Genomic DNA, 17,407 nt, shown 5'->3' on the forward strand with positions numbered 1-17,407 from the left:
TATAAGGTTAATGGGCAAGAAAAGGCCACAACTTTATTGATTACAGCAAGTGAAAAGGTATTGGCTTAGGCATTGGATCACGTCAGTTGACTCCACCCACTCGGAGAGGAGTGAGCCTAAAAGGGGGGTTTATTCACCAGTAGGTGGAGCCTGTTGATGCTAATCCAACTATAAGATCTCCCCTGATGTCACCGAGGGTCGTGCCATGGCCTCCCGCCACACAGGCATCGGACAGAATACACGACCGCTGGATTCCTTTAATGGAATACCCAAAATTGAAGGCGTAGGCGATGGCCACACCTAGCCCTTCCACACATCACAAACACATTATTCCAATGCCTAACCGCCACCCAAGACCAAAAAGGCTCGCCGCCAATACCCTCACAGCTGTAACCAATCTTTCTACCTGGCAGTACTATTACTGCACCCGCTCTCCTCCAGTTTAGCATTAATCTAAAGCATCTGAAGGCAGCGTAAGTAGTATTTTGGAAATAGCATCTTGTGTTTGATGTTGTTTTTGGAATTGTGGGACTACTTTGAAAAGGTTAAGACATTTGTTGCGTTAGTAGCATTAAAAGACCCTGCCCTGCCCCTTTCTTGTCCTTTGTAAAAAGGAAGATGCAACCAATGGTTAAGAAGAAATGGGAGACAAAGTACCACTAGAGTGGCAGTCAAATGGCTACAGGTATATGACTAGAGGTAAAGGTAAAGGTACCCCTGCCCGTACGGGCCAGTCTTGCCAGACTCTGGGGTTGTGCGCCCATCTCACTCAAGAGGCCAGGGGCCAGCGCTGTCCGGAGACACTTCCGGGTCACGTGGCCAGCGTGACATCGCTGCTCTGGCGAGCCAGAGCCGCACACGGAAACACCGTTTACCTTCCCGCTGGTAAGCGGTCCCTATTTATCTACTTGCACCCGGAGGTGCTTTCGAACTGCTAGGTTGGCAGGCGCTGGGACCGAGCAGCGGGAGCGCACCCCGCCGCAGGGATTCGAACCGCCGACCTTTCGATCGGCAAGTCCTAGGTGCTGAGGCTTTAACCCACAGCGCCACCTGCGTCCCTCACAGGTATATGACTAGGATGCTCTTAATATGCTTGGTACATGAAACATATGGATGATGATTATGGTCACAGCATTATTCAACAGCTCTGATTTCTGCCCTGCTCCAGAAAGACTGCAGTAATGCTGGATCTTCAGATTGCTACTCTAAGCACGTGTCTCATCTATAAAGCCACACAGTTGTGGAGAACAGCTTTAAAAATGCACATGGTGTGCGGCACTGGCACCAGTTGAAGCCTGAGCTTTGTTTCCAATGGTGAGCAGGTTGGTCATGTCCCTCTCCTGGTAACCACTTCAGCTGCTGCCATGACCAAGTTCCCAATAGACCACTCTCCCATATAGTCCCTACTATTCCTCTCCTAAAGTTCTACAAATTGTGATAATCTAGATGAGCTAAACAAACTTGGGTGGTGAATCTGTCAGTGAGCACCACTGGCAGCAGTGGGACATTGACTCCTTCCTTCCTTCCTTCCTTCCTTCCTTCCTTCCTTCCTTCCTTCCTTCCTTCCTTCCTTCCTTTTCCTGCTGCTCCTCATAATAGTAACAACAGAGACCCTGTGGCAAGAGCCCACCTGCCATTTTGCTTTGGCCCCAGTGCCCCAGATTAGGGGCAGACCTTGGTAATATGTCACCCCCTGCAAGGCCAAGATTTGACACCCATCCCAGCCCTCATGGTGCCTTCCCAAAGCTGGATAAGGGAGGTGCTGGGCTTTGGGACAGAGGGGTGAGGCTCTGGCAGGGTCCTGGAGACCTCCCTCCTCCTTCCTAATCTTGGGCAAGCGCTAGCTAGGCTTTGGGAAGGAGGACTCTATGATCTGGTCAGAGCCTTCAGATGTTGCATCATCTGAGGACATTGTGTGTTAATGTGGGAAATGATGGCTACCACACAAAAAAGTGATTTCCTGCAGCTATCAGGAACCCCCCCCCTAAGGTTCAGAAAGAATGAGTTACTCTGTTGCTATTAACGAGCCACCCACAAACTCCACCCCAATCCCACCCTCTAATCAGCAAAGCAGGGTAGAGATTTAGTTTTCTCTTCCCCCAAGTTGAGCCAAAAGTTCTCGCAGCTGTAGCGTGGGACAGGAATCTCTAAGAGAATTCTTAGCCCCTCACCCAACTATAATTCTCAGAGTTCTTAGGGCAAGGCCATGACAGTTGCAATGCAGATATGTCAACTCACTGGGTAGCTTGGTTGGTTAGACCTTAGTACTGATTATGCCAAGGTTGCAGGTTCGATCCAGCTGCACATTCCTGCATTGCAGGGGGTTGGACTAGATGATCCTCAGGGTCCCTTAAAGGTAAAGGTAAAGGTACCCCTGCCCGTACGGGCCAGTCTTGACAGACTCTGGGGTTGTGCGCCCATCTCTCTTAAGAGGCCAGGGGCCAGCGCTGTCCGGAGACACTTCTGGGTCACGTGGCCAGCGTGACAAAGCTGCATCTGGCGAGCCAGCGCAGCACACGGAAACGCCGTTTACCTTCCCGCTGGTAAGCGGTCCCTATTTATCTACTTGCACCCGGAGGTGCTTTCGAACTGCTAGGTTGGCAGGCGCTGGGACCGAGCAGCGGGAGCGCACCCTGCCGCAGGGATTCGAACCGCCGACCTTTCAATCAGCAAGTCCTAGGCGCTGAGGCTTTAACCCACAGTGCCTTCCAACTCTACAATTCTATGATTCAATGTCCAAAGTGTCAAAATGAGAGGTGTAAGCTAAGGAAGATAAGCCTCACCCAGAAATGGGAAGAGAGCAGTATGTGAACTTTGTTATTCCTTGGGCTGAAGAGCTGCCTGGTTCCATTACTAGGCAGCACTGGAATGTCAACAGTATATGAGCTTCATAATGGGAAAGGATCTATGTTAAGACTCAGGATATTATATCTGAATTTGAGGCTTCATGCTGAGGATCTATATAAACTCATTTAGTGGACGTTTCTTTCCAGTTTGCTCAATTAAGGACAGTTTCGGTCGATCGCACTTGCATTAAACGTAGTGCTTCCGTAAGCTGACTCAAGTGTGACTCAGTACTTCTAATATATTTATATTATGTGCCGGGGTGTTTGAAGTAGAAAGATTTGTGCAGGCTACGTATTTATTTCTATACAATGCCTGAACAGATTGGTTCAGGTTTCACACATAAATATCTGCTTTCCAGCACCTACTTCTCACCCACATTCTAAAGACAAAGAAAGAGCATGTGGAAAATCATATTTATGATTTTTCAAAACAACAACACGCCCCCTGCAATCCCAAGGCATGCTTGTAACAATCCTTCAACAAAGAGCTACGTATTGACCAGACTGCAGATCATGAGCTAAATGATGAAGCGATAAGCAATAATAATGACTATGCAATGACTCAGTGAAGTGGTGACTCAGCCTCCAGAATTTGCATCATTGGATGGGAACCTGAGGTTCTCCACTTGTCTTTGGACTACAGGTCCCATCATCCCTGAGCACTGGAATTGCTGGCTGGTACTGATGGGAACTGGAGTGCAACAGCATACAGAAGACCACATGAAGAGTTCTCCATCTCTGATCTAGAGTGCAAAATACTGAAGATGGAAAAGGTCTCTGCCTGAGACCTCAGAGAGCTGCTGCCTGTTGGGTTGGGCTGGAAGGAAAACTGATCTGACTTAGTAGAAGACAACTTTGTAAGTCCATGTAGTCAAACCAGATTGTAAAAGATCATTGAATTATAACAGAGTTTATTTTCAAGTGGAATTGTTCCTTACTTTTCTGTCAGGCTAGGCTAGGACAAATAGGAATTTCATTTCTTGGTATTAGGATCTACTATGATATTTTGAATGCAGTATTTGTTATGCTATTTTGTGTATGCTGATTTGCATATTTTTGTACTGTGTCCTTGTAAACCACTTAGAGGCCATCATAGTTCAGCAGTATAGAAATTGTGGACATAACTAAGAAACTGGATACAATGCTAAACTGTTTCACTGTTACCTAAATTCAGTTAAAAATGAAAGCAGGAGCTTCCAATTTCCTCCTCACACCTGCAGTGGACAGAGGGGTGCAGGAGACCCAAAGTGTAACTTAATTGTTCAAGAATAACTCATCAAATATATATTTTATATTATCCCCTCAGAACTGTTTCACCAGTGGTATGTCATCTATCAGGGGAAGGGAATCCTTCTATTTTAGGGCATAAGCAATGGAGCAAAAGAGAGGGCAATGTCACAAATTGACATGTAATAACTACATTTCAAGATGCGACTTTAAAGGATGAAAGTGAAGCGTGGACTCCTAAAATTAGATGGTTTTTCTATTCAGTATCTATTTTCTAATCAATAAGTTGGTTTGCCTGTTCAACACTTTGAACTGGAAGACTTTTCTAAAACTTTGCAAGGCACAAAACACAGCTCACCTCTCACTTTCCAGAGCCAACATAAACATGTGTGTGCTTGCACACAAATATGCAGAAATTGCTGGCTCTAAGCATTTGCAACAGTTCCTGAGCAGGGCCTGTTGCAAGGACTGTAGATTCTGCTCAGCTGAGTTTGAGAATGCACACATTGTCCTTGGCCAAGGTGGTCTGGAACATGGAATCCAAAACTGGAGAAAGTGAAGTGGTTCATAAAACTTTCAGCTAAACTGCAGGCAGCAAATAAGGAATGGAAAGTATCTATCAGGATAATCTATCACATGTATTAAAATGGATATGGGCAGAAAAAGAAGATGTGATAAGAGTAAAAATGGGTTTGGTGATAGTTGGGTAAAAACAACAACATCCCTTTCTAAAAGAAGCAGCTCATGAAAATCAAGGATATTGGATCCTTTTTCTGACCACATGGTGTCCTCCTTGTTCCATGTATTGGAAGAAGGTAAAGGGTGGGGGGAATCTTCATTAAGAGAAGCCATGTAAATAGAGCAGAGGTCTGAAGACCACGAAACCTAAATTGTTCATATTTATTGCTATACTACCGTACACACTGAAGTCACTCCCCCCACCTCCAAAGTTCAGTGTAGTAATTATTCTGCTTTGACAAGATCTTATCTTTCAATCACTTATCTAACCTGCTTGGATCACAGCTCCATTTTCAAGGTACAGTGCTGGGTTAACAGTATGTCAGGGAGATAACAACTTCAATAACATTTTTCACATCCCCTCTTGTTAAAGACATCCTAGAAGAATACATATCAGAGATGGGAGAGACCTGTGGGCCACTCTGTCCATTTCCATGCCATTTCAGGATGTGATTGTACATTTAGTATAGCTTTTGAGCATTTTTATGTTTAAAAGTGCCTCATGGTAGAGACTTTCACAATCTCCCTTTGGAGTATATTATCTAAATTCAAAATTTTGAACACAATTTCATGTTTTGTAATATTTAAGTTTGACCATTTCTACTATCACGAACTGTTCTGTGTGATGGAGCATTGAGTATTCTATAATATTCCTGTTTCCTGGTGGCTGCAGGATGGGTGGGACACAAGGTAATTTAATTATGCTTTATGGAAATTTATCAACTGATTTTATTATATTTTGTATGCTGCAAGCAACTTCTACATATTTTATGGAAGTGCCCATTATGAATGAATGAATGAATGAATGAATGAATGAATGAATGAATGAATGAATAAATAAATCCTCAGTAGCACAGATTGCCTTCCATCAGCTTTGGCTGGTAGCCCAGCTGCACCCCTATCTGGACAGGGATAGACTAACTTATGTTGTCTATGCTCTGGTAACCTCTAGGTTAGATGACTGCAATGTGTTACACATAGGGCTGCCTCTGAAGGTTAAGAAACTTCAGCTAGTATAGAATTTGGCGAGCAGATTGCTTAAGACAGTTTGAGCATATTGCACTGATCCTGGTCTGACTGCACTGGCTGCCAATTAGTTTCCAGGTCCAATTCTAAGTGCTGTTTTTGACCTATAAAGCCTTAAACGGCTCAGGACCGCAATACCTCAAGGACCACCTCTCTCCATATGAACCTACCCTGAGAGCATTCTCTGAGGCCCTTCTTTGTGTGCCTCTTCCGCGAGATGTTTGGAGAGTCAGGGATGGAGGAAGGGGGGACGGTCCACCCCAGGTGTCATCACTGGGGTGTGTGTGTGACATTTGGCGTGCTGCCCGCCTGCTACTCCCAAGCCTACCCTGAGCCGTCGGAGGAAGGGGCAGAGCTGCGACGCCTTGCTGGCGGCCTTCCCCCCTTCTCCCTTCATTTCGACAGCTCGGGAGAGGCTTGGGAGTTGGGGGTGGGCGACATCCCATTGCCCCCTGCTCCCAGGCTGCTTCTGGGAGGGGGAGCCTCCCCATAGCTGTCAAAAGGAAGAGGGAAGGGAGGAAGGCTGCTGGCAAAGCAGCTCGGCTCCCTCTATCCCCTCGCCCAGGAAGCAGCCCAACATGGGCAACTCGCTACACTCCCCATGGGCAGCTTGCTCCACCCCCCATGGGCATCTCACCCCCTGGGACGCTCACCCTGCCCCCACCACTGGGTGCACAGCATGTGTGCCGCTTTGGGTGCTGGAGCAACTATCTCCGCCTCTGTGGAGAGTATCAACATGAGAACGGACCTTTACTGCAGTAGCTCCCTGTTTATGGACTGCTCTCCTCAGGGAGGTTCAGCTGGCACCTTCATTATACATTTTTAATCGCCAGACAAAGATGTTCCTTTTTAACTAGGCCATTAGCTGATTGTGTTGCGGAAGGGGGAGATTATTGGTTTGGTTTCTTTTTCTTAGTTTTCTTACGTATCTTGTGTTTTTTTATATTGTAATTTTATGTTGTGAATCCTGAGATTTACGGATGAAGGGCAGCAGATTTAATAAAAAATAAGTAATAAATGAAACAAAATGTAGGGCCAAGAGAGACTCGCTTTCTGAAAGCCTGGAGAGCTGCTTCCAGTCACTGTAGAAAATACTGAGTTAGATGGACCAATGGCTTGACTCTTGTGACCCTGCCAGAAAAATTCATGTGCTTACCTGAGGTACTCGTAGAGTCCATACATAGGCAAGAAGTCAATGTCTGACAGGAACATGTATGGCGTGCTGATATGTTTCATTGCCACATTCCGTAGGAGGTTCACCGGATAAAATTGGCCCTCCTTGTACACTATGTGGTACCCAACGTTGTGACGGCTCATGAGGACCTCAGAGCCTTGAGCGTAGCGCAGAAACTGCTGTGCCTCTGCATCAGAAAGGTAGAGTGCCAAGCTGATTGGTCCTTCCCAGTGTTTGCAGATAGCTTCAAGCATCTGGAGTCTAAGAGAAGAAAGGAAGGGTTAGAACAGAGAATTTTTTACCACCCGGATGTTCCCCTTTTCTGTTTAAACTCTTGTACTGGGTAACCTCCATGCAAATATTTCCACATATGTATGTTGATACTTTGAAGTCGAAAGATCACTTGGAGATCCATCTCCGAAATGGGAGCTTCAAAGACTAACTAAAAATTGGTACATTTTACATCTTCTCTAGAATAAAAGAAACATTAATTTTAAAGATTTTGTCCCATCACAGAGAACAAGGAAGGGGGAGATGCAGCAGATGAGGGCCTTTGGAATCATTGGAGAGGCAAAAATCACCTTCAATATTTTGAAAGAATGAAACCATTTAAGTAATAAAATAGGTAATTGTTTGTTACATCTTCCCCAACCTAGTACTGTGCTGATTAGCTGACAGAAGTTATAATCCTCAACAATCCAGGTTGGGGAAGGCAATGGTATACTCAAGAGTAAGTGCCTACCACTACATTGTATTGCTTCATTCATTGCTGTTGTATTTTCTGCTAAGGAAAGAAATGTAAACTATGCTGCTTTTATATATATATATATGTTTTCCTAGCTGTGGGAAGCTGCAGTACTTCAGGGAGCCCTACTCAGGTTTACTAATATTTACTTAGGACATTTATTGGTTGTTATTAAGTGGTAAATTCACAAGGAGTTGAATTTATATTGAATTTCTGTTTCAACATTCATTTCCGCAGTTTATCACTTATTTAGCTCCGTGAACTACAGTTGGATGTGTCCATAGTGTTGTTGAGTTTTTATTTGGTCAGCCACACTTTGCTGTTGAATGCAGATGGCTTGGTTGCTCTTTAATGCTTTGAAAAGTCACAGTGGGGATTGTGGTAGAGTGTAACAACATCTGCCCAAAAAGTGGTAGAGTGCTCTTTCCAAATAACACCCCTTGGTGCTCTTGCTTCTTTGTGGAGTTTGCAAAGTAGTTGCAGTGATAATAATGATAATATAGAATTTTGAACTACCTTTCCAACTGTAGACAACATACAATAAAAACAAAATTTTTAAAATCCCAGATAACCTTAAAACATCTGTGTTTTTTTAACCCAGCATTGTTCAATAGCAACTAGAACCACACTGATGTGGCTGCATAGAACTGAAGTACTTAGCTGCTGATGTTAATGCAGATTAAGCCTTTCTGTTTTTTGAAATCATGTGCATGTGCTGGGGTAGAGATGTAGGAAGAATCTTTTGAAATCAAGACTAGACTTTCAAGTGGATTTCTTTCCACCTGCCCATTTGACCCCCATCATGGCACAGATTCTTCCTATGAATGATGCTTGCCTCAGTTCTTTTTAACATATTCACATTATACATAAATAGATGCATAAATTGCTTTGCAATAGACACTATTTACATATTCATTGATGTATAATTGCTGCTGTCCTGACAGGTGCCTCAGCAATTTTTTTTTAGCAGTGTTGTTTTTTGACTGTATATAAGTTGTTTGTTGCTAGAGACAGTCAACATGGACTAAAATCCGCTTCTTACTGTGAATTTTTTAAAAATTGAATGCATTATGGCTCTTTTAATATGGGAAGACATGATCTCTTTTGCTTTCTGTACACTTCATCTGTGTTCCTCGATTAAAGTCTCTTTGTCAAAGTAGGGGGGAACCAACTGGATTTTACTGCTCATTTTGCACCCTCCATCTATCCCCTAAATCTTTGTTTTAAAATATTAAGTGTCCTTGCCCCAGCCACAGACAAATTTCATCCCCCCACTGAAGTTGTTGACTTAGACTTATAACTTCTAGTTATTTGCTAGTGGCAGCCTATACAGACCTATTCAATCCCCTTTGTACTGTGGATTTAAAAACCAAAGGAACACATCATCATTATTGTTCTTTTCTACATGGCACAAAAACAGATTTCAAGCTGTCAAACACAAAATCATGTTTAGTATAAACATTTAAAACATAAATTGAGTTTTATGTTTTAGCAGATAAATGCATGCAAACATTTTCTGTATAAAATATGTATTTATGAAATAAAATGTTGCAATTAAATGATCTATGTGTAATTAAGTGGCATTGCACTGAGTGAAGAGGAGTGCCTGTAAAACATTTAATATGTCAACAGGAATCCATACAATCTAGAACAGAAAGAGCAAAATATCAACAGGGTGCTAAATTGTCTCTCCCAGATGTCGGAGTGAGGAAAACAGTGCAGGGTGACAAGTTTATATTGAACTATGGAATCAAGATAGGGAGACAGGCTGCAATGCTACTCCATTTGCCTTGGAGTAAGCCTCATTGAATTCAATGGGGATTGCTTTTGAGTAGACATGGTTAGGATTGCATGGTTAGGATTTCAGTCATAGACCCACTTTGTTTTTACAGTGCCACAAGTCCACATTGAAATGGAACACACATAAGATAACTGATCTGTAGACATTGCTGAGATATGTGTGTCTATCATACTGTATGACATATGTATAATAAAAGGCTATTTATGCATCAGCTGATGACAAAACAGAAGAACCACTTGTGCAAAATTAAAACAATTGCAGCAGAATGGAAAATACCAGACAAAAGTGCAAGTGAACATTGGAATGGATTGAGGCAAATTAATTATTCTTCACCCAGGGGTCAGTAAGTGGCCACCAGTGAACCTAATCTCAGCTCTGGAAATCCCTGTGGTCTTCCAGTTGCCAAGCTGAAGGTGAAAAGTTTGGGGAATGGCATTTGTGGCAACTGAACTTGTTGGCAGGCTGCTCTCAAGGGTGACTTGAGGCTCCGCTATTTTTCCCCTCTTTGGTAAATGTTCAGGAAAACTAGCCACTGATTACATGTGTGAATCCTAAATAAACACACTCCAAAGGGGCAGAGTGTGGTGGGATGCAGAAGTCTTCTATCACATAAGGAAGTTCTTCTGTATGTGTAGCTGAATGGTGTTTTAGATTAAAATGAAAAACAAATGTAAAGCCATTAGCTGTTACAGAAGTTGGGTGGTACACTTTCTTTTGTAGTAAGATACCAGGGGGTTCCAGGCACTCACCCAGGGTATGTGTTGCTTTGGAGAATTGAGACACGGTAGAGACTACCATAGCTTTAAGAAATATGATTTATTCACTTATTTACACCTTCAGTCTGCATGGAGAGATTTCAGATCTTTTAGCAAGGTCATTTCAGGAGGGACTTGCAGCAGTTCAGCCCTGGAGTCAAAGACATCTCTCCTAGCCAGCCTTCAACCAGCCTGCCCAAGATGGATCCCAGTCTTTTCTCTCCCTCCTTCTTCCCAGCACACCTTGCTCTAAAGACTCTCTTTTCCTGATACCTCAAATACCCCATCACCATGGCAACCCCTGTCCAGGTCCAAGAATTCCCTTTGATGGGCCATCAACACCTTTTGTCATGTTAATGCCTCTATCCCAAGTGAGGCCCTGGCTTGGATAGGAAGTTTAGCCTGCAATCTTCCCTTCAAATAATCAAAATCCTACCAATTATTAAATTTCAGGGTTTTTTTGGGGGGGGGGTCCCCCCTAAATCTACAACATAACATTTTCCATGTATATCGCTGAATTAAATCTTGCCTAGTTATAGTCCTTATCCTCTGTAGCAAGAATAACTAGAGCAGCCATAAGGATGTGAACAAGTGTTTGCTAAACCAAACCTCTTATTTTATTAATCTAAAGAGAAAGCAGAGAAACCACTCAAAAATCAAATCCCAATCCCCCTAAAATATCAAGACATGGCAGTTAGATTTTCTTCTGCATTTTTCAAATCCCTACTACTATAACCCCCCTATTAATGTTTATATGAGGCAAAAGGATCTTTCTCTCTTCATTACAGTAATCAAAAATAATAATAATTGTTTTCTTCCCCCGCCATCTTTCCTAAGCTGTGCAGCAGAAAGAAATAACATGTTCAAACCGGCAAATATAAATTCTGATTTCAACATTAATAGCTTTTCCCTGCAGTTCTGAATGATCCTGATGACATCCAAGAAGCTTTGCTTCCCTAGATACCAGAGATTACGTTTGCTAGTGTATACCTGAATCATTATTTTCTCTTTTTTTTAATCTATTATTGAAATGATGGTTATTATTGGGTGTGACACACACTTAAATTAGAAATAGGGATCGATACAAACAAAAACACCCCCAAATGTATGTGCAAAGCTTTAGCTAGCCCATGATAGGAATCATAAATAAAACATATGATGCTGTTAAAAAATATACAGTAAAAAGCACAGTGGATTTCTCTTCCCTATTATGCAACAAAAAGCAGACAATCAGCACAGATGGATGGAACTGATTTCAGATAAAGCTCCCAATTGCTTCAGTGTGGTCATGGAAAAGTCTAGCAGGGCCCTTTCAGGGTGTCTGACATACTGCAAAAGTTTACCTGTGGGAGTGGAAGGATATAGGATTACTACCTGGCTAGTATTTTGTTGGCCTGCTTGGCGATTCAATGCCTAGGCAGATTGTTGGTCCTCCAAATGCTATCATTCAGCAACCACCATCTCTGGGCTTGTGGAGAGGGCCATAGAGATTTGTTGCGGACTGCAAGAGTTCAAGATGACACTCTGTCTCCTCCACAACAGCTGATCAGCGGTACGGTATGGCTGCTTCTAGGGATGGTATTTTGCAGCAATGGTGTCTCGCGGGAATGGGTAGGTTAAACATGCCTTTATAGGTGAATCTACCAAATCTGCATTTTTTGAAACCATCTGGGAACCACAGCACAGTCCATCCTTCAAAGCTCACACCTACCCAAATGTTTCAATGCAGTCCTCCAGTCAAACAATGTGTACAGAAGTGCATATACTAGAGTAAAATGTGCATGAAAATGTATATATCAGTGAAAATAAGATACAAAAATGCATCATATTAAGAAGCATTACTTCGTAAAACTGCATACAGGCATGTATTTTAGGAAAAATTCACACTTAAATGCTGATAATTTACATGAGGTTGTTTTTTTAAAAATCACAAATAGTTGCAGAAGTGTGGAAAACTGAATTTAGGATTAGAAAAATGAGAAAGTCTTCTCTCAGGTCTGCACCCCAAAGCATTGCCCCCATAGGCCTAGCATGTTGCTGATTTGCCCTCTAGATGAGGCCAGCACAGCGTCATCAACTGACCAGGGAGCAGCAACACTCCCAAGGATCGTGCTGCACGAGCACTGCAAAATAGCTCTGCTACGGATGGTGGTGAGGAGAGACATTTCAAAGCATCTAGCCCACTCTCTTCACAGCATTCACTGAAAGAACAAATGCTATAGCCTCATCTATTACTAGTATTTGCACCTCTCCTTGCCAATGACAATAACACACAATACAAGTGTTGTGGGAGGAATGTAATAAAGAAAAACAGTTTAAAAAAGATAGTGAAAAACAACTGAAAGGTGCAAGAGGAAATAAAATGGCTAAAAGCTTCTTTGGTAGGGATATTATTTATTGATTTTAGCTGAAAGAGAGAATCTCCAACCCGAATCAATGAATAACAACAACTTACTAACAGTGCGTGGAAAGATTATTTTTTTCTCATGTCAGGCCAATTGCTTTCTCCTTTCTGAATAAAGATGGGCATCCCTGTCTATCAATACAGCGTGTTCCCTGAATGGATCCAAAAAAGCGAAACAGATGCTCAACTGCTGCATTGTTGCCAGCAAAACAGTGCTGAGCTGCAGTTCGCTCCTTTGAATTAAAATCCTGGAGGGAAAACATACACAGCCTCATTTCCTTCTCTAATTCACTGTGGCATTCACACAGGATTTGTGTGAGATTCTTTTCTTCGTCTTTGTTTAACTCAACAGGCCCGCACGAAAGCCCCAAACCCCACCACCCCAAGAAATGTTTTCCAAATTAAAAATCAATAGAACAGGCGATGGTGAACGTGGTGAATGATGACTGAATGTGCTAGATGCATAAGCTAGCAGCCAAACAGTGCAGTGGTTTTTGTGGGCTTATGCTCATTTCTACAGCAAATCAGCATGTATTTAGTCAGCCTAAGTTCCTAGGGTCTCCCTGTGGAGGAACACTGACCTTTCTGTGTAGTCAACTAGAGGGACAGAGGTGTTACACATGCCTCATGTTCTGCTAGGTATGTGCTCTGCCTAATGCAGCGCTGGCTGCTTGCTTCTTTTGAAGACGGGCCTCTTCCTTCCTACCTAGAACTAACTCTACCAAAAGCAGGGAGGAAGGAGGGCCTCAGGTATTGGGATGTGGGGATTCTGATGTTGCATTTCAGATGAGATGCTCTTGGTTTCTGAACAGAAGTGATGCACATTTTACAGGCTGCTCGAAATCTCTGTGAATGCACATTCCGGGTTTATCCAGGCTCTCGGGATGCAGTTGCTTAAAAACCAAATTTGACAGGATAAAAATTGCCAGCTCAATACAGCTTCTGCTCAAAGAAAATTACGAGTGTGCCCAACGCAAAAGCAAGACAGAGAAAGCATGGGCTATCAAGGACAGCAGTAGCTCTAGGACAGGAGCATGGAAGAGGATCTAGCTAGTGGGCCAGAACTTGATTTCCACCTCCACCCCTGCAGTACAAGTGTGCATCTTTCCTTGAGAAGAACTACTCCCCTGAGAAGCACGACTCAAGAGGCTTGGCAAGCATCAAAACCCCTTTAATCCAAGACTCACCTTTGACTATCCCGCTCCTAACATCATAAATGGCAGCAGGGTGGGCATGGCTTGGCCTAAACACCCTTATGGACCAAATGGAGAGGTCTACATATGCTGTAGAACAAAGAACCTATTTTGTAAAATCCCCAGCAAAGCAAGTATGTCATATGGTACAGAAGGTATGGGAGAACTAACAAAAACCCTCTGCTTGAGTCAACAATCAACATTATCTAGGTTCTTTCCTTTCCTGACTCACCACATGTTTTTTTACGCTCATTTACACTTTTGATGTATTTTAAATGAACTATAATGGCTGGATTGACATTGTTATACAGCATTGTCATGTACCATAAGTATGAATTGCTGTGCTTATGTTGCCTGTCCTGCATAGCACTTTGAACATGGGGAACTGATGATGATGATCAGTTAACTACCAATAGGGTAGATCAGGCCATTTCCAGGGTTGTAACTTCCTACCCTGCACCTGAGCACTGAAGTCTCTGACTCATCATGTCCCTCTTTCTGTACAAAACAACTGTTGGTGCTTTCCACAAGAAGAAAAGAAAATGGCACTCATTTACTGTCAGTGAATCCCAAATGTTCTTTTCCCCACTGACATAAGACCTTGTGAAATTTTCTTGAACTCATTAGCTGGTGCTAATTGCATTTTCCAGAGTTCTTGGTGGGATAATAAAATGGCATTTCTTACCTGTCCATTGAGAGTTGAGCCACCAGCGTTACATCAGTGTTGTCTGGAGCAGACTCATACTCGTAGTGTAAAAAATACAAGTGGGTGCGATGGACAGTGAAACGCTCCCGTCTAAACTCATAGCACAGGTCATCTTCATCCAACTCAGACAGCTGTTTCTGGAGCTGCAGTGGGGGTAGGGTGGTGGAGGGGAAACCACAAGCATATATATTACTAAATCTCTTTTAGTGAAGGGTAGTCATTTGTTAAGATTAGGTACCTCACTAGCATCTTGTCACTTTCATTCATTGCATGTATGAACTTTCTCGCAGACCCCAAAGTCATCTCATTTACAGACCCTAAAAGAAATAGAAGGCCTACTTCACACAATGCATAATTAACTTACAGAACTCATTAACCAAGTATATTTTTATAGTGGCCATCAGCACAAATAAACCTTTTTAAAGGAACATGGGAAGTTGCCTTATACTGAATCAGATTATTGGTCCAGCTAATTCAGTAGTTCACATGGGTAGTGACTCTCCAGGTTTTCAAACAGGAAACATTCCCAGCCCTACCTGGAGATGCCAGGGATTGAACCTGGAACTATCTGCATGCAAAGTAAAGCCCTTCCAGAAGCACTGGGTGTGTCAGTGGAAACTAGCCAGGATAGGGGAAAAACAACAACAACAACAACAACAACAACAACAACAACAACAACTCATCTAAGGTTTTTGAGAGAAGCTAAAGATTAACCTCTGGAAGGGGAATGCATGTATATCAACATGTATTTCTATGAACTTTCTATGAACTTCTATGAACTACTTTCTATGAACTTTCTGAAGACATGTGTGCTGGCAAAATTCTGCCTCTGTCTCTGTATATGCCGTTCTGGATCCAGCCTTGTTGCAGCAGTGATATAGCAAGACTTACTTTTAGGCAGTGTACCAAATACTCCAGTTTCTGTCAGTGGTACCTCAGGTTAAGAACTTAATTCATTCTGGAGGTCCGTTCTTAACCTGAAACTGTTCTTAACCTGAGGTACCACTTTAGCTAAGCAATTTCTGTTCTCATCCTGAAGCAAAGTTCTTAACCCAAGGTACTATTTCTGGGTTAGCGGAGTCTGTAACCTGAAGCGTCTGTAACCTGAAGCATCTGTAACCTGAAGCATCTGTAACCTGAGGTACCACTGTACTTGAAAGCTATGCCATTGGCATTCTGGAAAAAACACATCAAGGGTTCCTACTCCTGCAGATATGTTTTCTTTTGAAGAGCCATCAAAATTCATGCATGACTAAATGGCTCACCAAACAAAACAGAAGAAGAATTGATTATAGTTTGGGGGTTGCATTTGCTCTTGGCCAACCTTCCAAGGGCCCCGTGCCAGTGGTGGGTGTGGTCACCTCACACCTTCTCATGCACGAACAGAGGACATACCCACCAACAGACACATTCAGCACAGACCCCCTCTTCCCATTCTCAGCTGTGGATCAGCCGAGCAGGGGGATTACTGTCCTCTCTCCAGTCATCAAATGATCAAGTGATGGCCAGAGATGCATCCTTATCTTCCTTTAAAAAAAGTCTTTGAGTTGCACACACATCCCCACCCACTACACCATTGGCCATGCCCAGATATTATGAAAGCTGTAGTCTATAAAGTGATGACTGATTTTATCCAATCCTTGTCGCCATGTGTCTCTTCCTCTCTTCCTCTGCCCTACTCTAGTCACCACTGTGGGCACAAATTCTCCATCATCTTACATTTCATTCACCACCGAAAACCTCAGTTCATCACACCCTCGTTCATTTCATTCCCCCTAAGCACAAATAACATTTTAAATAAAGCCAGAAATGACTAGATGAAACATCTTAATTTCCTTCCATGGAAAGACATTAGCATTCTCCCCTTATCAGTTCTATTCATCAGCCTAAGTAGAAATGGTTAGAAGAGCTGTACCATACCACTCCTTCGAGATATCATAGTATCTTCTTTTTTTAATTTCACAAATAGCCAAGCTATAAGTTGGTAATTGCAAAGTAGCCATTATCTAGGTAGTCACTGAGTGATTATCAGATTACTTCAGGCTTCTAAGATAAAAGGATATAACAACTTAATTATGAGCTACGGAATAGCACTATGGATTAAATTATGTCTCTGACTACTGCTGAGGAATGGAATAAAGAAATATCACATTTTATGCCCTAGTATTTTAACCGGGGGTGGGATGAAGCCAGAAGGGGACCAAATGCAAGTTTAATATTTATGTAACATCTTTCCACAGTGGAAATGTTACATTATATTAATTAATTAATTAATTAATTAATTAAATTTATATCCTGCCCTTCCTCTCAAAGGAGCCCAGGTGCAAAAAAAGAGGGGGGAATTGTCTCTTAGGGACAATTCCAATACAAAGCTGGCCAGATTCTGTATATATGACCCCCCACTTTGATCTGCAGATGGTGGCCCAGAAATGTATTTTTGTCCAACAGAAACCCTTCATTAGTGTTTAAGCTTGACCATAAAGTTTGTGCTGTCTTTCAATGAGAACTTCTCATTTAAGGAGCACATATCCTCAAATATTATCAGGGCATCACATATGAAATCCAGGAGAAGGAATGTAATTAACAACGTGTAGTGAAAGCCTGTGTGTCGTTGCCGCATCTGCCGGCCCTGCATTGTCTCTCTTGCCAGCCAGCCCTATACTACCCAAGTCTGCAAAAGTTTTAATTGGCATGCTTCACATTTAAGTTTCCGGAACACAATTTATGACAAGCCAATACATTTTGACCAGAGTATTACTAATTTCAAATATGCTAGTCAGTTTCTCAATGAT

General features: G+C 42.6%; 1 protein-coding gene across 1 annotated transcript in view; it reads right to left on the bottom strand.

The window, feature by feature from the left end:
* The window catches only part of LARGE1 (LARGE xylosyl- and glucuronyltransferase 1), a 305,669-nt gene that overhangs the window by 15,030 nt on the left and 273,232 nt on the right, over positions 1-17,407 (bottom strand). Inside the window, exons 11-12 of the mRNA XM_083700252.1 lie at positions 14,595-14,758; positions 6,994-7,272 (exon numbers count right to left, since the gene is read on the bottom strand). Coding sequence (XP_083556378.1) covers positions 6,994-7,272; positions 14,595-14,758 — 443 coding nt within the window. The remainder of the gene's footprint in view (positions 1-6,993; positions 7,273-14,594; positions 14,759-17,407) is intronic.

The sequence above is a fragment of the Podarcis gaigeae genome, assembly GCF_964106915.1.
Source record: "Podarcis gaigeae genome assembly, chromosome: 10".
NCBI lineage: Eukaryota > Metazoa > Chordata > Lepidosauria > Squamata > Lacertidae > Podarcis > Podarcis gaigeae.